The sequence below is a fragment of the Mustela lutreola genome, chromosome 8 (genome assembly GCF_030435805.1).
Source record: "Mustela lutreola isolate mMusLut2 chromosome 8, mMusLut2.pri, whole genome shotgun sequence".
Classification (NCBI taxonomy): Eukaryota; Metazoa; Chordata; class Mammalia; order Carnivora; family Mustelidae; genus Mustela; species Mustela lutreola.
In genome coordinates, this window is record NC_081297.1 from 104,610,967 (window position 1) to 104,636,127 (window position 25,161).

At 41.5% G+C, this 25,161-nt stretch overlaps 1 protein-coding gene across 3 annotated transcripts in view; it reads left to right on the forward strand.

Moving 5' to 3' along the window:
• The window catches only part of KCNMB4 (potassium calcium-activated channel subfamily M regulatory beta subunit 4), a 58,438-nt gene that overhangs the window by 27,791 nt on the left and 5,486 nt on the right, over positions 1-25,161 (forward strand). For 2 of the 3 annotated variants that reach the window (XR_009356833.1, XM_059186317.1), the window contains one exon: positions 477-604. Coding sequence is in view for 1 of the 3 variants with exons in the window: in XM_059186317.1 (XP_059042300.1) it covers positions 477-604 (128 nt within the window). In the remaining 2 variants the exon portion in view is untranslated. Of the gene's footprint in view, positions 1-476; positions 606-25,161 lie in introns of those variants that run through there. The other variant, XR_009356832.1, reaches the window with a different exon arrangement.

Consider the following 25,161-nt stretch of genomic DNA (forward strand, 5'->3'; position numbering starts at 1 on the left):
GAGGAGAGTTGTGTGCTTGATTTGGTAGTTAGAGTTGGAAGAGGAAAATATCAAGGTCCATAGTTAGCAAATGCAGATAAAACCCAACTTTTTTTCTCTTCCTTCCTTCCTTCCTTCCTCTCTCTTTCTTCCCTCCCTACTTTCCTTCCTTCCTTCCCTCTATTGATTCACAGGCCCACAATAAAGAGCGTATATCATGCTTTTAATTTGCCATTAGATTGTAACTGTTTATAATCTATCCTCCTATTGTCAGGACTAAAGATTATGTTTTGCAACATTTAATTGGAATATTTTCTATAATTGCTCCAAATTGGAAATTTGAAATATAGTTCCATAATTTCAGTTTGGCTCTATTAAAGATTAGGTGGGTCAGAATTACATTTATTATATGCATCATATCATCTCCCTATAAAAAAGGACCATATTTCAATATTCTGTAAAATAATAGGTTTATTTTCTGTGTTCTGTTTTGCTAGTGCTCCTATATTCCTCCCTGTAAGAGAGAAAATCAGAAGAACTTGGAAAGCGTCATGAATTGGCAACAGTACTGGAAAGATGAGATTGGTTCCCAGCCATTTACTTGCTATTTTAATCAATTTCAAAGGTAAGCCAGTATTTGCTTATGCATATTAAAGTTGCTTGTAGCCTTTGTGGTTAATTACAAAATAAATCATAGATTGTGCTCACTTGACAAAATATCTGACATGGGGGTAGACTCAACTTTTTCTTTCCATGGAGTTAGGGAAGCCATTTTACAGGCTGGGAGGCAGGTGAAGAATATGGGGGATAAAAAGAGAACCTCTATCATGGTGCTACCCTCTGGAGAGATTAAGAAAGTGCTTTCAGAGGGGAACATCAGATACAAGTAGCACTTGCTTCCTGAGAATTACAGATTGGATACACATAAACGGAACAACGTGTTGATTTGTGAGCATTTGGGACTGCATGGAATCTTACCTTTCCTTTTCCTTTCTATTCCGATGAAGTATCAAGAAAATGAGTTCACAGCGTTAAAACTTAACTTGATTTAGAGAAAGCTCCAGTTAGGCCCTATAACCACGGCTCATTGGACTAGAACACTGCAGTACCCATCCAGGTTCCTCATACTAATTTCTTCATTAAGCAGTTATTGAGTATTCACAACTCTTTGCCGTACTCTCTGCTTAGATGTTCCAGTTCCATTAAACCTTCTTTTCCTCCCCTGCCCCCTCTTAGTGAAGCACACTACCATCCCCTCGTTTACCTAGTCCAGAGAACCGTAATTACTAGTTCACGTTTCTCCTTTACACACTGCAACTTGTATTTGCCATCATGCTGATTTCACACTGATTTTACCTCCATGATGACTCTTCTCTGCCTTCCCCCTACCCCTGTCTTAAGTCACATCCACGTGATTTCTCGACTCTGAACACAAGTGTTCCACACAAGTCCTTCTACCTCCAACCTGCCCCCAGGCCAAGTCCATGGTTGACGCTGCCACCAAGTCGATCTTCCTAAAATATGAATTTAATCAGGTGACTCCTCACAGTTTTCAGAGTAGAGTCCGCACATCTTGGCATGGCCTAACCATTAGGTGCCTCTTGCTGCATAACAAACCACCCCAAATCGAGTGGCTTACTACAACAGTGATTCATTATTTCTTATAATTCTGTGGGCTTGCTTGGAGATTTATGTGCAGTCAGAGTATGGTGGGATTAGCTGTGTGGGCCAGGATGGCCTCTCCTGCTCAGCACTTGGTACTGGTCTGGCCAAAGGGCCTCAGTTCTTTTCCACTAGCCTCTCATCCTTCATTAGGCTAGATCGCCTTCTTTACAATATGGTAGCTGCAGGACAGCATTTCACGTGAGCCAGGCCTTGGTTCTGGAATTTACATAAAATCACTTTAGGTACATTCTCCTGGTCAAAGCAAGTCACGAAGCCAGCCAGATTCATGGGGTGTGAAAACCAATTCTGCTTCTTAAGAGAAGAAGTGGCAAAGGTCTTGTGGCCATATTTAACCTGCCACAGCATACAAGGCTCCTTGGGTTCTCAACCCCCAACTCCCATTTTTCCAGCCTCAGCTTTATGCCCATACTCTTTGCAGTAGCCACTCTGAACTATGTGCGGTTCTATAATATCTTATGTGTTTGTATCCATGCTTCTTCATTTGCTTCTCCTGCTTCTTGACTGCCTTGATGAAGACTCTTCATAGACATCCCCTTTGCTGGGCTGTTTTGCTGCTTTTCTTGATCTCCAAGTTTGGTTTAGTTGTATATTATTTAGGATGCCATCTGTTGCATGTAAACGAAAAACTGACTCAAAGTATCATGAGGAATTAGGACATTTATTATTCCATACATTAAGAAATGCACAGGTAGACCAACATTAGGGTTGTTTGATGCAGTAGCCTAACAGTGTCATCAAGAAGCCAGGCCCTTTCTGGATCTCAGTTCTGCCTCAGATCCACTCATGGTTACCATAGAGTTGCTGTGGCTCCAGAAGTCAGAGCCAGGCATTGCAGTGTCCAAATGCAAAAAGAAAACTATCTCTCAGGGAGCCCTGGTGGCTCAGTTGATTAAACGTCAGCTTCCCATAACTGACCTCCCCTTAGGTATTGTTTAGAATGAGTTCCTTTGCCTACACCTAAACCAGTCACAAAAAGAATAATCAGAATATACCACTGAGTTGGGGATAGGGCAGTATCTCCTAAGTTGGGTGGAGAAAGGGTGCACACTTGAGTAGAAAGGAAGGAAGAAGAAAGGGGTTTAGATGTTACAGAATAGTCAAAAGTTCCAGCTATAAGATGTGTCTTCCATGTTCTGTTTATACAGCTGTATCCCAGAGGTCTGCAACTCTCACTTCACAGGACTATGTCAGAGGAGCTTTAAAAAAAAAAAAAATGCACCACAGACTAATTAAATTAGAATGTCTGGTAATTCAACCAAATTTTTAAAAATTGGTTTTGGGGATTCTAATACACCACCAGAGTGAGAACCACAGCTTTATCCTTCCATTTATCACTCTCTACCGGAATAATTTCTGTACCCATCTTCTTCATGAGGCTGTATAGGGGTTGCTGGTATGGGACCTATCTTCTTTGGCTCTATATTCCTGGGACTTAGCACAATGCCTGTTTCTTAGTCAATAAAAGTTTGGTGAATGAATGAATAAATGAAAGCAATGTGCCAGATTAATAAGGAAGGTTCTTTGCTTCCAATGGATTAGAACTTTTTAGGAGGAACAGGTGCTTACGCAAAAAGAAGTATGACTTCATCAGCTAGAAATGAAAGGAAGACATTGAAGTCGGATGGCTGCAATAAAGAAACAAAGGCTTAACATGTTAGATACATCAGGTTATATAATGAGGAGTGGTGAATTTGTAAGGTCTTGGAAGGGGAGAAAGGGATAATCAAAATGGACAATTGGGAAGTCATTGGTTTTGGCAATGTTAGTGGTCTTTGGCGTGTTAGTGGTCTTTGTGGAAATGGTGTAGGTGCCATCTTAGAGCAGTGGGGTTAGAAATCATTGTATATTAGCTCGAGGGGAGGGTGTGAAGGCACTAGTAAGTGCAGACTACCCTTTCAGGAAGTTTGCCATATCAGGAAAAAGAGTTTGGGAAGGAAGTAATTCAAGGGAAGCAGGAATGAGTTTAGAGAAATGAGCCCACTACAGACTAAAACTGCTGAGGAAGAGAGAAACTCTTGTTGAACACAGACAGTAAATGAGGCAGAGTGGAACGAACACCCCCTGAAGAAAATGAGCCCGGATGAAATCAAAAGCAGCCGTGGTCCTTGTTCTGTGAAGTGGGAGCCAAGTAACGGGGAATAGGCACCAGTCAGGTGATTCTGAAGCCACTACTCGAATGAATCAAGCAATCCTTTACGCTTCCTGCCGTGGACTAGGAGCCAGACCAGCTGGTGGTCCTCTTAACCAACTTCCCCTCACTCCCTGCTCAGGCATCTCTGAAGGCTGCCTCCCCCAAATACACACATGCCTCCTGTGGGAATGAATTATTCTGAATACCTGCAAGTCCCCGACAAGAAGGACTATTCCTGCAGAGTGGCGACAGCTCTCTGAAAGACCTAGCCCTGCGCTCCATGCTCCTTCGGTTCACTTGAGCGACAAGAAGGATCAGCCCTTCGTCCCGCCTTCGGAATGATACCTGTTCCCTACCGTCATCTGCCTGTCCCACTCCCAAACTGTTGGGGGGTGTAGGTAGAAGTGGGGGCAGTCTGTCACCACCCAGAAGCACTCAAGACATGATTTTAAACGGCTCGGGGAAATCAGAAGTTTGGAGCCTGGCTCTTGTACCACGACATATGCAAGAGGAAACGAGCACTGGTTGGAGGTGTGAAAATGGCAGCTCCCTGGTGCCGTCTACTCTCAGTACACTTTTTACTACTGCTAAACATGCAATAAAAATAGGCTTACTGTAGAGACGCCCAGATGCTCTCGGTAAGATGAACTTTATATTTAAAGTAACCTTTAGATTTCACTCTACTGCAGGGAACTGGGGAGAAGAGTTACCAAGAAGTTTCCATTTTCAAGAAAAGAATGTTATAGGATTTTAAAGATCTAAGGCAGAGATTATTGGAATCTCAGCTTTCACAATTTAAGTCTTTCTCAAAGAGAGCTATACTGAGGAGTAGAATCCACAGCGGCCAGAGGAGCCACCACCAGCCATGCCCACCACCGGCCATAGGAGGCCAGGCCCCAGCGCTCACCCCTCTTCCCACCCGCAGGCAGGGAGGAAGCCATGCTTGGTGGCTGACACTGGCTGCTTCCATTCGTGATCTTCCCCATAATCTTTCAGCTCTTTGCTTCCCTCAGGAGTGTTGGGGCTCACAATCTCCTCCAATGTGTGGATTTCCTTCTTACACTTTTTTTTTTTTTTTCTCTATAGGTCACATTTACCCTGCTCATACCATTTTGTTTTCTCTTAGCCTTTCCTTGGCTTATCCTTTCTCTGTGAAACGCACCTCACGCCCTCTTATTGAGTATGCTTTGAAATCCTTATTTGATTGACTGAAAATTTCTTTGCAGTCCCAGGCTTGTCATATAATTCTCCCACTTCATCTTTGCCTGACTGGCTTTGCCTTGAAGAGAGCATGTCCTTGGAAAATGGTTACTCATTCCTCAATCCCCTCCGGGTCAAAGGGCTGGAAGGAATAATGGGTCATTTTTCGGAATTGTTCTTTTATGGAAAGCACAATGGATTTTTGTTTGTTTGTTTGTTTTTCTCCCATGCTGGTCTATTTTTTACTATTTTGTCCTCCTAAGTGGATAGTAGGTCACAGAGTGCACATAGTAGGCGCATGCGCGCACACGCACACACACACACACATACATCCAACCAACAAGTCCAGCCGTGCCACCTGCAAAGTCTTGAATTCATTCCCTTGGTCCGGGCCTTCACTATTTCTCATCTAAATTATTGCCGTAATCTTCAACGAGTCCTTCAACCTCGGCCTTTTGTCCTCTCCTGCACTACACAAAGTTTCGTTTCACTTTGTTTAAACCTCTATTCCGTCTTGTTACAATCCTCCATTAAATTTTTCTGCGTTCTTGTTGTCCAAAGGACAAAGCCCACGCCTTTCAGTTCCAGCTCCAACCTTGGCCGTTAAATATGTGCCAGTCATGGGGCAACAAAAACAGAGCCACAGAAGGGAGGAGAAGCCAGCCACACTGCGTGCCTTCATGGAGTGTAGAGGCCGTGACCACATCATCAGACAGATAATTACAAAGTAGGGTAAATGCTGTGAAGGAAGAATGGGGGTGCAGCTATGAGATACTGTCACAAGGGGGGAAGTTTCAAAGGCCTGTGTGAGTAAATCCTGACTGGGTGCAGACCAGAGGGTGTCCAAGAGTTAGATAGGGAAAAGTGAGAGGAACAATATTTCAGAAGGAGACATCACCGTGGGTAAATGTTCTGAGGGAAGAGAGAGGTTGGTGAGTTTTAGGACCCAAAAGGGCATCATGGCAGGGAGGCTCTGAGTGAGGGGGTGGGTAGTGAGTGTTGACCCTGGAGAGAGAGTTAGACAGGGTATGTGTAGGTTTCTCTTAAATGTATCAAGCAGCCAGTGGTGGGTTTTGTAGGGGAGTGGTGACATGATCTGAGTTAAAGGTTTTCACTTGCGTTGAGCTGTTCCAGTCACCTCAGAGTCCTCTTTGTGTCCCTTGCACGTTGATGCCTATGCCCTAGTCCCTTTCCTCTTCCCTCACCTGGGGACGCCCTCACCTTTTTCCACCTCTAGGAATTAGCAGAGCACATGGTTATAGGAGGAGCCCTGGAACTAGTCACTTTCAGTGTGTGTGATCTTGGCTGTGTTCCTTTAACCTAACTGTGTCTCGGTTTCTTTTGTAGAGGGGGAAATAATAAGGTTACTGCAAGGTTATCAAGAAGATGCCATGGGCCTAACCCAGAGTATTTCCTATAAAAGTGTTTGCTTCATTATTTTTTTTAAAGATTTTATTTATTTATTTATTTGCCAGGGAGAGAGAGCACAAGCAGGCAGAATAGCAGGCAGAGGGAGAGAGAGAAGCAGGCTTCCCACTGAGCAAGGAGCCTGACGTGAGATTCAATCCCAGGACCCTGGGATCATGACCCGAGCCAAAGGCAGCGGCTTAACCAACTGAGCCACCCAGGCGCCCCTGCTTCATTATTTTTACTGCTATCAATAAGGTTTTCCTCAAATGTCACTGTGTAACCTTCTCTTACCTTTTCGGGTGTAATTAATTACTCCCCCCTCTGTGCTTCCATGCTGCTATGGTTGCTTTTGTTAACCGATCATAGTTGACTACGTACCCTTCCCCCTTTATACATTATTAACTCCATATGGGCAGCAATGAAGTAGCTAGCATTAGGCACCTGGCATTTACATTTCTCCTCTACCGGTTATTAACTCTGTGACCTTGGGTAGATTGTGCAACTTTCTGATCTTAGTTTCCTCATCTATGAAGTGAGGATAACATTGTCCATCCTAAGGGTTTGGTTTTATTTTATTTTGTTTTTGGTAGGGATCATAGCAGCCCAACAGCGAGTACTTAATAAATGTATGTGTTTCTCTTCCCTTGCCTTGCCAATTCCTAGGGTAGAAACAACCATTCAGGGAGCAGCCTGGTTACTCACTGACAAGGCTGAATGAGGTGTCGAATGAATAAGCAATAAGGGTTTTATAAATGAGCAAAACAAAACAGAACACAAACACAAAATAAGTAAAAAGAAGAGATTCCATTGTAAAAAAAAAAAAAAAAAAAGAGGACTATCTTGTACTTGTGATACTGCACAGATATATCTTGAGTTTTAAGTTCATTCAAGGTATGTTTGTCCAGGGATGCCTGGGTGGCTCGGTGGGTTAAGTTTCTGCCTTCGGCTCAGGGTCCTGGGATCAAGCCCCGCATTGGGCTCTCTGCTCAGCAGGGAGCCCGCTTCCCCCTCTATCTCTGCCTGCTGTTCTGCTACTTGTGATCTCTCTTTCTCTGCTAAATAAATAAATAAAATCTTAAAAAAAAAAAAAAGTATGTTTGTCCAATAGTATATCTTTTTAAATTTAATTTACCCTTAGCATTTTAGAGAAAGATGAACATTAGGGCCTGACCTGAAATTACGGTAGAGTGCTCTTTAGAACACAGCTTGAAAGCTATTAAAATACAATATTAAAAGCAACCAATTAGATGACTGCTCACCCACTTGGGCTTAGTTTTCTTATTTTAAAGTTTGATGGACTGATAGATTAAAGATCTCTAAGATTCCCTTAAGCTCTTGAATTCTATGGTTTTGTGCTTCTCGGATTCTGAAGGCTTGTACACACAATCGCAACAGCTTAAGATGCCAGATAAAAGCTGAATGGTGAAAGAGAAAGAAAATTAGCAAAGCACTAAGTGGTTAATAGTCTGGAGCCGTTTAATGGGGGGAGCAGACAGTCTTCCTAGCTCAAGAGTAATTGAGTTTCATGATGATGACACTGAGTCATCCAAAAAAGGTTAAATTTGGTTCAATGTGCTCTCCTTAAAAGGTAAGGGAATGTGTAAGGCATTTTTGGAAAGATTTTAATGGATAATATTTTAGTATTTATGTTAGTTTTTATTCAGCTGGGAAGGTTAAACTTCAGTTGTTTGGAAAATTCATTTATTGAATATTTACTTTCTCTTCTAGAAGTGAACTGTTATTTTAGGGGCTGCAAAGGTCTTCCCAGTACAAAATTGTTCATCACTCTTCTCTCATGGTTTTATCCTTTTCTTTGTCCTTGATTTCATTCATAACCTCACCATCATTTCAGTTACTCACTTTCGTTTATTCCACAGGCCTTTCTTAATCACCTGCTATGTACGAGGCAGCAGATACAAAGATAATAAGATAATAAGACTTCGTCTCTATGTTCAAGGAACTCTTTGGCTAGTGTGAAAGACATTGATGTAAATAAATAATTGGAGGGGCGCCTGGGTGGCTCAGTGGGTTAAGCCTCTGCCTTCAGCTCAGGTCATGATCTCAGGGTCCTGAGATCGAGCCCCGCATCGGGCTCTCTGCTCAGCGGGGAGCCTGCTTCCTCCTCTCTCTCTCTACCTGCCTCTCTATCTATTTGTGATCTCTCTATATATATCAAATAAATAAAATCTTAAAAATAAATAAATAATTTGGAACGCGGTATAGTAAGTTCTATAATGAGAATGATATAAATATAGAATGTAGGTATAGGTATAGATATAGCTACATAGGGAAAGTTTGGGTTGAGTTTTAGAGTGACTAGGACTTCTCCAGACAAATGAAGGCTAGGGAAAGGCATTTCAGGGGAAATGATAGAATGTTAGAATGTTAGCAGACACTACGGTCTGTAGTGTCATGGGCGACTGGAAGAAATGTAAGGAACTTCATATACTTGGAAAGTGCATTTAGGAGAAAAGCATAGATGAACCTGAAGAGGTTGAATCAGATAATACTACTGTGCTCTTATGCCGTGCTAAGTGTTCTAGACTTTATGTGTGGCGGAGGAGTGACAGTCATGTTCATATTTTAGAAATACCAGTCTGGTGGCTGTGTGGGGGATAGCCTTTTGCAGCAGCCTCCCCAAGGGCTGAGAAGAGCTTGGGCCAAGGCAGAATTAGTGGAGGAAGGAAGGGAGGGAATGGACATGAGACTTCCCAGGAAGTGGAATCCACCCACTTAGAGATTCATGTGATGCATGATGGGGCAGGTTAAGAAGAGGACGGAATTGGATGATTCTAGCTTTCTGTCCTGGATGAGTGTATTGGATGCAACATCTGCCTGGGGGTTCTGGGAAAGCTTCTGCTTTCCTGCTGTAAGTACCACTGCTTCCTGTTTTCACCCCCTTGTTCTGGCAGAAAAGTGGAGAGAGGTGGCTTGAGGCCAGGAGTCCAGAAACCACTGGGCAGCCTTGAGATGGCATGCATGAGGAAGGACATCCATACATTGAAAAGAGTAGAGCGAAAAAAAAGAGCTAACCTCCCAGCACCATCATTGAGCGACTCCCCTCCCCTGGCCTCCCGACTTCCGGGTTTCTCGTTATGTGAAACAAAGACCACTTACATGCTCATATACATACCTCTGTGTACATTTATAACCCATATGGTGAAGAACAGTTGGTCAATTGTAGATGAGTTTCACAATGTCTTTGCATTTGTTTTTGTCTTATGAAGCCCTAAAACCAGATTTCTTTTAAAATATTTATATGGTGAATTTAATTGTTTCATTGGCTTCTAAGTTTTGCTTTGGTTTTTTTAATAGGATAAATTACTAAAGAAAAAGCTTCATCTTTGCAGGCAAACCTCTTGGGATATAGATGGGGAAAAAATGTATATATAAAGATAGAAGCTGATATTTTGAACAAATTCCACAGGGAAATTTTATTGAGTTTTGAATGAATTACTAAATACTAGACTTGATCTGTGTAAAAATGCAAGTTTTAATAGAGCTTTTTACTTTTGGTTTCTATTGACTCTGAAAAAAATATTTCTTATAATGTGTCATTAAAGAAGAGACTGGTTCTGTAGTAAAATTTTAAAAGAACATATTGGCTTTCTCTTTAGGCATCAAATACAGTGATAAATCTTGAGCCCTAAAGAATAAAACAGTGAATCTGGAATCTTACCCAAGTTGAATCTTTTCCATATACATTTGTGTCTGGTTACATATTAAGGGAGATTACATCAGAACTGAAAGCTCTCTCTAGTCTCAAAATTTGTACTTAAAAAAAAGAAAGAAAGAAAGTGGTGACTGCCGTGGCTTCTCCAAGTAGGCCACGGACTATGCGTGGAGCTCACTGCACTGTTTTTTCAAAGTCTGACATCCAAACGGTGGTATGTTGCTTTTGATACAAACCTGAGGGCTTGTTTTCTGATGGTGATTTAAAGTGTTTTTACACTTGCAGATTAATCTAATAGCTTTGATCATGTGGCAATAAAGCTAAGAATTGGGCGTTATTAAATCGCTTTTCATTTAAGATGGTGGATGCAGCTTTGTGATACAAAGCTCTGGGGGAATTTGGAAGGAAAACTGCAAGAACCAGAGGACAAGTAGGTCACAGCAGCATCGTCAGAGGGCGGAATGCAGGGCAGGGCTGTGCCTCAGGAGACTTCTGTTCTAACCATAGCTCTCTTCACTACTGGGTGTGTGACCTTGGGCTACTTACTGGGGAGCTCGTGCCTCAGTTTCGTCTCAGATAAGAGAGGGCCAGATCCAGTCTCTAGCACAAGGAGAGGGTATCCGTTCACTCCAACCCAAAGCCAGTCCCATTTTTTGGGAAAGTATTTTCTATTCTCTATTTGAACAGCTCTGGTGACCATGGACACATCACCCCTCCCTGAGGAAGCCCATTAATATTTCCAAACATTTCTAGTTGTTAGCAACTCATCTGGGAAGTATCTAGCCTAGGCCCCTCCGTAGCTACAGAAGGTAGATCAGAGGTCGGCAGGGACCGGGGGAGGAGGGCTGTTGAAGCTCCTTCAGGGCTGTTGAAGAGGTTTTGGAAGATACTGATACTGGTGAGGGTTACACAACACCATGAATGTAATTGATGCTACTAAGTTGTGTACTTAAAATGACCACTTTTGTATTATACACATTTTACCACATCAAAAGCCATTTCATCTTGGTTAACGCTGTGGCTTCAGGGGGAAGGTCAAGCATCTGGAGTTTTACAGCAGAGGAAATGCTCTTTCAGGTCACATGGCCATAGAAGAGCCGGCTAAGGATCCAAACCTGAGACCTTGACCCTCAGACCATAGGTGTCCTAGGGTCCACACTGCCATCACTGTTGTCAATGTTGGTAATGCTCTTCTCACTATGCTGGAAGCTGGCCTCTATAGGGGAGGGCAGAACGTTCTTGCCACTGTGGTTCAGTCTAGAGACTAAAACTCATTTAATGGGGCCTGACGTAGCACTGCTTGTCTGGGCAGCCACAGCACACTGTTGACTCCTACAGAGCTTGTTATTAATCAAACTGCGTCCTCCCACATCTGCTTTACACGTGCTGCTCTTACAACAGCCCCCCTCCTCACCTAAACCCGTGAGGATGGTATTTGGGATTTAAGTGCAAGAATTTAAAATGTATCCCTGTTTAAATAGGCATTGTTTTTTCTGATTCTTTCATCCTCTTATGATTATTTTGAATCTTGATTCTGGCACACATCATATTTGTTATTTCTTTCATCATAAAATGTTAATCTAATTGTAAACCTTTTTTTTTTTTTTTTAGATTTATGTATTTATTTATTTGACAGAGAGAGAACACGTGCACAAGCAGGGGGAGAGGCACAGGGAGAGGGAGGAGCAGACTCCCCACTGAGCAAGGAGCCCAATGTGGGGCTTGATCCCAAGACCCTGGAATCATGACCTGAGCCAAAGGCAGATGCGTAACCAACTGAGCCACCCAAGTGCCCCCTAATTGTAAATCAAAATGACTTCAATTCCCTGGTTTAAGTTATCGATAAAAATGCTGGAAAGGACTGGGTCGCAGACACCTGACTGGTTAGCTGGTGGTCTTCCCCTGGCCTTGCCCAGGAATGAAGAGCCCCTTCATATAGTGTTTATTCTGTTCCAGAAACTATTTAAGTGCTCCATACGTTGAATATCATTGACTCTGTGGAACACCCCTATGAGGTGATATTGTCACAATCATCACTTCATACATAAGAGAATGAAGTACAGAGAAGGTAAACAGCTTGTCTGAGTCATACAGCCGCCAAGTGGCAGAAGCAAGATTCAAACCCATAGGCTCTCTGCTTCCAGAGTCCATGTTCTGAAACTCTGCTGTCCTGCCACTGGTATGGGCCAGGATTCCAGCCCGTACTGGGGTAGGATAACATAAGGGATTCAGTGAAATCTGGTCAACAAGATTGCTGCCATAACATTCTTTAAATGTACCACTGGTGGCAAAATAATATGAAATGCCAGAGCGAAGGACCTGTGTTTTGTGTGTGCTCAGTCTTCTCTCAGGAAACTTAGGTTCTGAACTCCTGTTCTTTCATTTCTGCTCCAAAGATACCTCTTTTTACTTCCCCAGGCACACTTCAGTCCTCCTCTTTTCTTACCTCTGCATTTTGTACAAATGTTCATTGCATTTGGAACTGTATTTCAACAACAAACAAACCAGAAACATTTACAGAGCGCCTAGCAGGCACAGAGGGCATTGCGCCGGGTAATGGGAACACAGACATGGGCAGTTAGGGCTCCCGCCTTCTGCACCCCGCCTCACTGATGGGGGGGAGCCACCACCTGAGGCCAGCCCTGGGACCTGCCCCATTGTAGGTGTTGTGCCAGTGCTGTGCAATGGCTAGTTGGAAGAGAATCAAGTACCAAGAAAGTCTTTTAAGATGCTCAGGTGTGCATCCACACACCGTTTTTGTGCTTGAGACTAAGAGGGGACTAATTTTGACATCATGTCTGCTTACTTAGCCACACTGTAGGGTCCCCAGCCCTTATCTGGGTGTTTTGGTCAGCTTAGGCTAAATTGTGCTGTGCTAGCAACTTGAAAATCTGTGTAGTTCATAACAATGAGAATTTATTTCCTGTTTACCGTACCTGTCTTGGGTTATAAACAACTTTGCTCCATATGTTATCACTTCTGGACCCCGGCTGAAGACATCAGCCCCCATCTGGGACATGAATACCAAGTGCCCCCTAATTGTGTGTCTCATTGCAGAAGAAAAGGAAACAGATTTCCCTGGGGATACCCATGCCTATAATTTTTAGTGATTTTCAAACTCTTGTTTAGTCCCAACAATCTGATGGCAGCCACTTACATGTGTTTTCTTGAGTTTTGAATATCACATGTTACCAGGGTAAATTCAAGTTACTGACATATCCGAGAGAAACTTTAAAATTGATTGATAGGACCTTTTTAATTAGTCACACTTATAAAAATTTTGTTGTAAGTCATCACTTTGTTATGTGTATTTCTCTCTACAACTTCTGTTTTTCAAATAGCAATTTATCAGGAAAATAGCTTTGCCATTAATTTAACTAATTTTACTGTGTAGAAGTATTTCCGTGTGTGTTCAGGGCACTTTTCCAAGAGAAATAATTGCTTAACAGATTATAGCAAAAATGAATATGAAGCTATTATTCATGTACTCTTTACTATATATTTTAGCGGTTAGGATAAAGGCTTCATTGCCTTTTTGATAGAAATGCTAATCTATTTCTATCTTCCTACATGTAGCAGCAAAGTATATCTACTCTGCTAATTACCTAATTAAAAAACCCCAACAATTTGGTGCAAAATACATGTTAGTATAATGAGTTCTTAACAGTTGGGAAGCTTCTAGAATGACAATATTGTACTAGGAGGTAACTCCATTTCCTTTGAACTTTTATAATAATAAAGAAGATATGCATTTCACTGAGGGTACATTTTTTTTCCCTTCAGAGCTGTTGGAGCCAGGCTGTTGGGAGAGGTATATAAAAGAAAATCAATTGTTCTGACTGGCGAATTTTTCTTTATTGAGGATCTAATTACAGGGAATTGGAATTCTCTGAATCGGATGTTAATGATTCCTAGGAGTAAGTTTGAGGACTGGGATACAGAATCTCCTTCAGAGGTTTGGGGAAAATAGAATGTCTCTTCATCCACTTGGGCTCTTTGGTATTGGCTCCACTCGGTGCTGGCCACCTTGCTAGTGTGATGGGTCTGGGACAGCGCTGTGGGGGAGAGTGGAGTAAGAGACGTCTTCTTGAGCAGGAGGAGGAAAGCATCTAAGTGGGGGTGGGGCCAGTGAGTTGAAGGAGCAAGAACCACCAGTGACTGTAGTTATGAGCACGGGGGTGGGTTGGATGTGCTAGAGATGGATTTTTAAATAAATAGAAAGAAAAGAAATTCCGTAATGACAAAAGAATAGTAACCATGATCAATTCCTCTTAGAATTTTCTGAAAATAGTTGGCACAGCCTGTAAAAGTACAGGCAGATACACATGACTATTTATGCAGATCCATCTATGGTATTTAGGATTGCAAGCCAATCCAAGCGGGCCTTTGAGAGAATTCCCATGAAGTCTGAGATCTTGCTTCTTCCAGCTCCTTCGCCCCTCCAATTTGCTGAACTGAAACTCTGTGGCACTGGATTTTCATTCCCTTCTTATTACATTTAACATTTACTGTGCTCTCACTTTGAGCTTAGCACAGCATGATGCTCTTCTAGGTGTGAGAACCATTGGAAAAAATCCAGGCTTTGTGGATTGGGCAGAGCCACTGAGACCACCAAGCCTTGTCAGGGCATTTGCATTTGAGTCATGGGTGGGTAAATGAGCCCTGATTGCTCTGGCCCTACAGATATTCTACTAGTTAAGGAGCCCCCGCCATCTTGATTTTATGTCAAAAACCATGGGGAAAATGTTCCTCAACCTCCTTTTAAATGCCACATTTCAATGCACACGATGTTCAGATGGTAAGAAGACACGTTGACATTTGGGGGGATTCCTTACCCGCCTTATTTCCTTGAGAACCAAACTCTGAAGCTCTTGCCAACCTTACAAACACCCAATGGAATCCCTGCTTGTGTGCGTATTTTGGGTGCATCAGTATGTTTGTCATTTCTCTCTGGAAACGGTTTCTCACACCCACGTTGCAAGTGTGTGATCTGTGATTATATCCTCTGCTAGTTTTCAGTGTCCTCTGTGCATGGAGCAAGGGCTGAGAACACGACTTAGCTTAGGGAAATGATAAAAAACATGATTGTTAAAGTTCTCTTCCAGAAGTCTTTTCTATGTGTGGTGCCAATGCTGAGTGCAACCCATGACTTCCTTTTTTCGAAACGCTGGAGTTGGTTTGAACACTAGGCTCTCCAGTTCATGGTTTTAGATGGACGTACAACACTGGCTCAACTTTTTAAGCCCTTGGATATCACCTTATTTCATTTCAAAGGGGAGCCTCTACCTCGTTTTTGAGGATTTTGAGAAAAAAGCACATAATCACCTTGTTCACGGACTGTCCCTTCGGTGTGTGCAGCCTTTTCTATAACAAGAGTTTCTCTTCTTTGGTATTGGCTTCCAAAGTGAATGAGAGGGTCTCTTGTTTTGTTTTGACCAGTGAGGGGAATGGTGGGATGTCCTGGTTTAATTAGTGCTATTTGTTCTAGGTTCTTCCAGCTCTGGTTTGTTTAGGAAGTCCTTTCTGTATCATATTCTCAAACATGCTGGCTTACTATGCGCATCATTGATAATTGAGAATGAGTTTCTCTGAATAAGGAATTGACAAACAGAAGGGTATTTTGAGCATTAACATCCTAAATCAACATTTCCATTTTCTGAGCATGTTTCTCCAGGAATAGTTATTGTTGAAATGGAAAATGGACTCTGAAAGATTTCCTTTGGGAAACACAATGGCCTACCCTTAAACTTCCCCACTTCTTGCTAAAATCTGATTTAATTAATACATTATTGATCTTCAAATATGAGAAAAATAATTGTATGGAACAGGATGAGGTCTTTTTTTAAGATTTATTTATTTATCTATTTATTTGTCAAAGAGAGAGAGCAAGCAAGAGAGCGAGCACAAGCAGGCAGAGTGGCAGGCAGAGGCAGAGAGAGAAGCAGGCTCCCTGCCGAGCAAGGAGCCTGATATGGGACTCGATCCCAGGACCCTGGGGTCATGACCTGAGCCAAAGGCAGCAGAAATTGCAAAACTGTTTTTATAAAATAGAAGTATAGGGATCAGAAATCAATGGTATTAAAATGACATGAAGAGCCTGGGTGCCTCAGTGGGTTAAAGCCTCTGCCTTTGGCTCAGGTCATGGTCTCGGGGTCCTGGGATTGGGTCCCGCATTGGGCTGTCTGCTCTGCAGGGAGCCTGCTTCCCCCTCTCTCTCTCTGCCTGCCTCTCTGCCTACTTGTGATCTCTATTTGTCAAATAAAGAAATAAAATCCTTAAAAAAATAAAATGACATGAAGGTCTGATCAAACTGTATACTTACTACCTCTCTTTCCACATGTGAAAATTCTACCTCAGTTTTTAAGTTCAGAATTTAAAAAAAGAACTGAAGGATAGCTAATGGAGATAAAGTTAAAAAGGTCAAACTTACGATGTAGCCTAGGTCTGTTTAATTCTCTTAAAATGGAGAATTACTAGTGACATATTGTTTCCTGAAAGATCTGAGTAAAGAAGAATCAAGAATCTTTGGACACTGGCTAAGGAATAAGATTGAAAAGGAAATAGCAAAGATGTACTACTAAGACAGCAAGGAAATCTGATAGAAAATGAGGTGTTCTGGGACGCCTGGGTGGCTCAGTTGGTTAAGCAGCTGCCTTCGGCTCAGGTCATGATCCCAGCGTCCTGGGATCGAGTCCCACATCGGGCTCCTTGCTCGGCAGGGAGCCTGCTTCTCCCTCTGCCTCTGTCTGCCATTCTGTCTGCCTGTGCTCTCTCTCTCTCCCTCTCTCTCTCTGACAAATAAATAAAAATCTTTAAAAAAAAAAAAAAGAAAATGAGGTGTTCTATTGGGGAGGGTATGTGCTATGGTGAGTGCTGTGAAGTGTGTAAACCTGGTGATTCACAGACTTTTACCCCTGGGGCTAATAATACATTATATATTTATAAAAAATTTAAAAATTATTAAAAAAAAAGAAAGAAAGAAAGATAATGAGGTGTCCTTACAGAGAATTTCAGTGAAGAAGGTCCTTCAATGATATGGTTAGGAGCAGCAGGTGGCGAGGGAAACAAGGAGCTCTAAGGAGGCAAAGGTGCAATGGAAGGAAAATGGTGTGGATGAAGAAAAGAGAAGTGTTGTTAACATCTTTGGGCAGGTGTGGTTTTTTTTTTTCTTAGAGCTTTTTTTTTTATAACTGTATTTTTTTTTTTAAGATTTTATTTATTTGACAGACAGAGATCACAAGTAGACAGAGGGGGGGGGGGAAGCAGGCTCCCTGCTGAGCAGAGAGCCCAATGCAGGGCTCCATCCCAGGACCCTGAGATCATGACCTGAGCTGGAGGCAGAGGCTTTAACCCATGGAGCCACCTAGGTGCCCCATGGGCAGGTGTGTTTTGTATGTAAATACCTTTGTCGTAATAAAAGGGCAAATCTTGAGAAAACAATGAAAAAGTAAATTTTTTTTTTAGCATTTATTTTTATTTTTAATTGAAGTGTAGTTGGCATATAAGATTATGTTAGTTTCAGGTGTCCAACATAGTGATTCCACAATTCTTAACAATATGAGATGCTCAGCACAGTAAGTACAGTTACCATTTGTGGCCATGCAAAGCTATTACAATAGTATCGACTATATTTCTAATGCTGTGCTTGTGACTTATTTATTTTATAACTGCAAGTTTGTACCTTTTAGTATTTCTTATAACTCAGTTTGGGATACTAGACAGGAGATTCATCATCTAATGTTTTGTTTTGGATGCTTCTGTTGATGCTCTATTTTCAATGAGTAATTAGGGCAAGTGGTAGAAAGCTTGTGTTAGTAAAGAACTGTTTATAACATGGGATAGCAGTTTATGGTAGTGTGGTTGTCTAAATACTAGTTCCCAAAGATATCGAAATCTTAATCCCCCTTGATTTGTGTCACTTTACCTTGTTACCTTACATTACCATATATGGTAAAAGGGACTTTGCAGATGGGATTAAATAAAGGATCTTGATATGGAAATTTACACCCTAAATTCAATCACAGGGTCTTTATAAGAGGGAGGTAAGGGCTCACAGGAGTAGTAGTAGATTTGGCTCTGGAAGCTAGAGGTTGGAGTGATGCCAAATAGCGTCATGAACCAACAAATGTAGGAAACTTCTGGAAGCTGGAAAAGGCAAGGAAACAAACAGGTTCTCCCCTAGAGCATCCAGAAGGAATCGCCCTGCCAACATCTTAATTTTAGCCCAGTGAATCAGATATCAGACTTCTGACCTCCAGCACTGTAAGAGAAAAAATTTGCATTGATTTAAGCTACTAAATTTGTTACAGCAGCAGTGAAAACATACAAGTAGTAATTTAGAGATAGGTCCAAGTGTAACTGACTTTTACAATGAATGACTGTGAGCTTTCCTTCAACTCTAAGCTTTGAAAATGCCACAAATTTTCCAAAATTCTGGTTCTGTCTTGTTATGTTCTGTAGGTTGACAATTTCATTTTAGTTTCCAACGTTAGGAAACTTGGATATGGACTTGATTTGAGGTGGTAATGAAAAATTCAGTTCAGTCTCCTGCTGTGCATTTTTACCCCTCATATAGAACACTTCCACTTCTGGCACTTCTCATCCCTGAAGGTGTGGGGTTCTTCCGCCCTACACCAGGCGGTTCTCCACAATACCAGCCTGGTGTCCTACAAGGTAATTCAATTCTGACACCATCCACTGGTACATAGTCCCAGATCCCACAGGTTAAGGATTCAGTCTCACAAAACTGTCCCCCACTTCAGATGCCAGTTGCAAGTAGTAGGTCCCCAGGTTACCCATGGTTTTTGTCTGACATGGCTACCAGTTAGAACTTCCCATGACTTTCTCCTCACGTTCGATTAATTTTCTAGAAGGGCTCACAGAACTCAGGAAGCACACACGTTTATTGGTTTATCAAAAGATTGATAAAGGATACACATAAATAGCCAGATAAAGAGATAGGAAGGGTCTTGACCCAGGAGCTTCTGTCCTTGGGGAGTTGGTGTGTGTCACCCACCTGGTGGTATGTGTGTTCCCCACACCAGCTCACTGAACCCTGTACTATTGGGATCTTTACAGAGGCTTTCTCACATAAATGTGCTTAATTATTAACTCCATCTCCAGCCCCTCTTTAGAGAAGTGGGATGTGGAGAGAGGGTGGTGGGGCTGAAAGTTTGAAGCTTCAAATCATGGCTTGATCTTTCTGGTGACCATCCCCTATCCAGGAGCCCTCCAGGTGCCTTCCTAGAGTTCCTTCATTAGAACAGAAGATGCTCTTAGTGCTCTCATCACTAAGAATTTTCAAGGGCTGGGACGCCTGGGTGGCTCAGTTGGTTGAGCAGCTGCCTTCGGCTCAGGTCATGATCCCAGGGTCCTGGGATCGAGTACCACATCGGGATCCTTGCTCGGCAGGGAGACTGCTTCTCCCTCTGCCTCTGCCTGCCTCTCTGTCTGCCTGTGCTCACTCGCTCTCTCTCCCTCTGTCTCTGACAAATAAATAAATAAAATCTTTAAAAAGAAAAAAAAAAAAAAAGAATTTTCAAGGGCTTTAGGAGTCTTGTGTCAGGAGCCAGGGCCAGAGACCAATTATAGACGTGTCTTTTCTCATAGAGGCTATCTTTGTTGTGAATGGTTTTATAGAAAAATGCTTTCCACATTAATGCCCTCATCTGATCTTTCTAATAAGGGTTTTATTAACCATTTTACAAATGAGGAAGCTGAGCCTTGGTCAGATAAGTCAATGGCCCAAAGTCAGTGGAGAGTCAGAACTCCCTCTGCCTGTCTTATGAAAATCTAAAGCCAGTGTTCTCTCTGGGGACCCATACCTCCCTGTTGGACTTGTGAGTCTCTATCTGGGGACCTCATTGTATTGAGAAAGCAGTGATGATGTGATGAAAATTTCATAGAACTATATTCTTTCCTGAGAAAAGGAAAGGTGGAACATATTTACTTATTAATTTTTAGAGAGAGAGAGCACACAGGAATGAGTGGGGGGAGGGGCAGGAGAAGAGGCAGAGAGAGAATCTCAAGCAGACTCCCCACTGAGCACAGAGCCCAACCTGGGGCTCCATCTCAGTTATGAGCCCCCAATTTGTAATGATAATCGTTATTACCACCCCTTACTGGATTATTAAATACTTGCTACGAAGCAGGCATCTGCCTAAGCCCTCCGCATACTTTCTCTCATTGACTCCTCTGGACCACCCTGTAAGGTAGAAGTTATTAGCGCCACTTCACAGTTGAAAAAATTAAGACATGGGATTAAGTATTTCTCTTTTTCTTTTTGGTTGAAGTATTTTTCCTAAAATCATGCAGTTAGCAAGTTGTAAATCCCATATTTAAACCCAGGTTTGTCTAACTCAAGTTCATGTTCTGAAACCCTGCCCTACACTTGCAAGGCTACTCAGGACTTACCATCGTGGGTGGGAGACTTCCTATTTATAATTAATTCAACCCTTTATTGCTCCAAAATAACACACCTGCCAGTTTGCTGTGTATTCTGCCAAAGCTAAATGCACATTTTTCTCTCTAGAAACTGCAGGTCTGAGGCTTGATTTAATTCCCATTGAGAAGAATAGGCAAGCTTGAGGAACAACTCAAACAATTAAATATTACAACTCTAAGTTCACCTAACTGGAGAAAAGAGTTCAGAAAATGTAAGGGTATTAATAACCTTTATAGATCTAGGAGAAGCCTTTCATCCATAGATAGGAACCATCTGTGGAGCAAAGCTATGATGTTGACATAATACTTTGCAAGCTTTTAGAAGCCCTTATCACAATATCATTGCTGAAATCGAGTGGGCAAAAATGGGCTCATGATAGAACTAATCATCACAAAGAATACTGCAAAGGATCTCTATGTTCTGGTCTCTGTATTCTCATTGTAATTTATAGCATAACTTGATACAGCTTTCTGATTAGCTGTCCATGAGTCTTCCTGTGGTCATATAAGAAGACAAACATATTTTTTTCTCTTGCCAAGTTTTTAAAATTGCTTCTGACACAACTAAACACATTGGCTAATTACTCTCAATAAGGATAGCTTTGTGCCAAAACCAAAAATTCAGTGTTTCTATCAGTCAATCTTTAGTGTCTTTTGGTAGGAAAAAAAAAAAAAAGAAACTTTTGAAGTCCTTTAAAAATCATCAGTCAGTGGATGGAGTCATAATTCAGTCCCTTTCCAGAAAGCCCACAGAGTCTTGCTGAAAATTAAAATATTTAGTGATAGCCACATCAAGGTTTTTCTAGTTCAGAAGTCAGTGTCAGCAATTCCTGCCTGAAAACTTTCTATGCCATCGTTCCTCTTATGTGTGGTATTTCAATTAAATATCTGTTGAGATACATTTGAGACTTCAGAGAAAAACCTTCAAAGGCTGTCTGAAACCTAGCTCCAAGGAGACATAATTATCTGGGAATGAGTGCATGTCAGGTTTTTGGTTTTCACATAAAATACCATTTTGTCACTTCCGTGTCAGGAATCTAATCTGACAATAGACTCCCCTTTCAACCAGTAAGGTAGAATGCTTGTCAGTGATTTCCCTTGAACAATCGGCTCTTCAGTTCTGTCAAAAACCAAGCTGAGGGGCGCCTGGGTGGCTCAGTGGGTTAAGCCGCTGCCTTCGGCTCAGGTCATGATCTCAGGGTCCTGGGATCGAGTCCCGCATCGGGCTCTCTGCTCAGCAGGGAGCCTGCTTCTCTCTCTCTCTCTCTCTCTCTCTCTCTCTCTGCCTGCCTCTCCATCTACTTGTGGTTTCTCTCTGTCAAATAAATAAATAAATAAATAAATAAATAAATAACCAAGCTGATACATTTGATATTCAAGAAGCATTAAGGGTGGCTCAGTGGGTTGAGCCTCTGCCTTCAGCTCAGGTCATGATCTCGGGGTCCTGGGATCAAGCCCCACATCGGGCCCTCTGCTTGGCGGGGAGCTCTGCTTCCTCCTCTCTCTCTCTCTCTGCGTGCCTCTCTGCCTACTTCGATCTCTCTGTCAACTAAATAAATAAATAAAATCTTAAAAAAAAAAAAAAAAGAAGCATTAATATCAGTGATTCCCAGATGTGAGTAATTATTAGCATCACCTGGAAAACTGTTTAAAACCTCAGTGTGGGGGCACAGACTGACTCTTGATTTACACTCAGGTCGTGATCTCAGGGTCTTAGGATCAAGCCTCAGGTTAGGCTCCATGCTCAGTGTGCAGTCTGCTTGTCCCTTTCCCTCTGCTCCACTCCCCACCCCCCCGCAACTTGTTTTCTCCCACTCAAATAAATAAATAAAATCTTAAAAGCAAAAAAACCCTACCTCAGTCTGATTCAGTAGACCTGAGACTTTGGAATTAGTATTATAAAAACTCCTCACGTGATTTCATTAGCCAGCTTCATAAAGCTGCTCTTAGACTTTCAGATGTATTACACAAATTACAAATTACTTCATGTAAAAATGCACACCGTCTCATTAGGAAGGGAGCCCTAGTAAAAAGTTTGTTCTGATGAATTGGCATGCTTCCCTTTTTTTATATAGTGGCAGCCGTGTAAGACATCGCTGTCCTTTTCCCCTTGGGGACAGGGATGCTCAGAGGTGAGTTCTACTTACACATGAGGTAGGAGCTCTTCTTAGCCTTGGACTTCTGTTTTGTTTTGTTTTCTCATCCTGATTACACTGTATTAGGTCTTTACTGTTGGTTGAAGAGTTTTATTTTACTTAAGCCTTTTGTTTTTATTATCTATTTAAGATTCTTTTTAAAAGTAGGTCGTGTTATAAATAATAGATGACGTTTAGAGCAGGAGTAGAGAGGACCTATTCAAAAGGTTTGGAGATGAAATCATGACATTTTTATGTCATCTGACTATGCTGCTCTACCAGAGGCCTGGCATGTTGGACTGACATTATGCCTGCAGAATTGTATTATGACTGGATATGATGAAGCCTTTGTAGGCTTTAAAATTTCCACAAGATACACAAGCACAAAGTCCTGTAATGATGTACTATATTCCTTCCCATAGAAATATGGATGAAGCTGACCACTAAAAAACTTTCCAAAGTTTATTGAATACATGATATGTAAATGTAGGTAATTGTTACTACTCTAAGAAGGTCTTAAGGAGTGCTCTAAAGATTGATAGAATTTAGCAAGATAAAATAAATTAGAAATGTGAAAAAATAAGGGGTCTGGCTAGCCAAAAAAGTTATATAAACTTGCTGAGGCACGCCAAAATTTGAACTTTCTAGCAGCCTATATAAAAAGGAAAATTCTCTGCTCAGATAAGCAAAAAGTTGTTGTGATAATAAATCTAAAAAGATTTCTATTTTTGGGACACACTGGTGGCTTAGTTGGTTAAGTGGCTGACTCCTAGTTTTGGCTCAGATCATAGTCTTAGGGTTATGAGATCCAGCACATGTGTGCACTCTCTCTCTCTCTAAAATAAATAAATCTTAAAAAAAAAAAAAAAAAGATTTCTACTTTCTATAGGATCTTATTGAGAAAATACTTGGAAGTAGATCATCTTTTCTCTTCACTGGTACAGTTATCATTATGGGATACTAGTAACTTATTATGTAGTTCAGATTTTAACATGAACTTTGAGATACATTTAAGAAACTTTCCATCCCATTAAAAAAAGGGGTCACCTTTTTCTCTCCCTGTCAGCCAATGGAACAGGTATTGAGAGTTGGAGGAAATCTTATTTGATGAGACAAAGTCAAAGGAATGTATTTTTTATATTTAGGATGATATACACCTAATCTTTGTCTTTTTTATCTGGTACATTGCTGTTAATCTGTGGGGTGCCTTCTAGTTTCTACCCTACCCTACTTACTCCCCACCCCTTCTCTCCTCCTGTCTTAACCCAGGACAACTTTATGATGGCATCTTCTTCCCTAAAGTATGTGGAGGCCAAGAAAATAACCTGGACACAAGACTTAATCAGACAGTTTCAGAAATAGCCAGCTAAGTAGCTTTTTATGTTTCACACCAGTTTTGTTTTGTTTTGTTTTTTGACTATTCAAGCTTTACACAGTACCTCCTAAACCTGATTATATATTGGAATTCCCCAGGAGTTTCTCAAAAATGCAGCTGTCTGGATCCCACAAACTCATTTTCTGATGCAGTCAACCAGGACTTGAAATTCAGGAAGTTGCATTTCAGAAAACACCAGAAGTGGTTCAGAGTTGAGAAAAGCTGGCCAAGGGGCAAATAGTACAGGTTTAAAAAGTCACACAGATAGGATATCAAAACACTGTGTTATTATTTTATGCGGTAATCTTGAGTAAACTCTATCTTTCTTTGCCTCAGTTTCTTTGATTGTAACATGACAATTAAAAAATTTTCCATTATTGGGTTATTTTAAGGACCAAGTGAGATTAAATGTCCTACCAGAGCACCTGGAGGATAGTCCTTAACTTCTCAAAAGTATGTGGAGGCCAAGAAAATAACCTGGACATAAGACTTAATAAATTAAGTTAAGGACTTAATAAATGCTAACTATTTAATTATATACCTACAACATACTTTCAAACCTCGACTCAGGGTAGGGCCAGCCCTTAGGAAAGTATTTCTAAGGGTACTTACAACACTTTCTCTGCCCCATTGACTATACTTGTACCCCCCCCCCCCCCCGCCACCCCGGCCGATTTAAAAGTGCTTTCCATTAGCGTTTCTACATACCCCAAAATAAATCCCATGTTTACTTTTTTGAAGTCCGCAAATGCAGAGTGATCACACTCTTTTTTGTATAGTGCGTACCTCCTCATCACCATCCTGATTAGACTCCATATGATATGCAGATCTCATCCGGCCATTTATCCAGTTTGCCAAATATTGCAAAAGTAATTTTTTTAGAGACTGGAGGAGGGGTAAAAGGGGAGGGAGAGAGAATCTTAAGCAAGCTCCATGCTGAGCATGGAGCCCAGCACAGGGCTCAATCTCAAGACCCTGAAATCAGGAGTCAGATGCCTAACCAACTGAGCCATTCAAACACCCTGAAAATAGTAAATTTTTTTTTTAAGTTCCCCTTTAGTCCTACCATTATAGAATTATGGAAAACTGAATTCTAAAAGCAGAGTTGCCTGATCAAATTGGAGGAAAC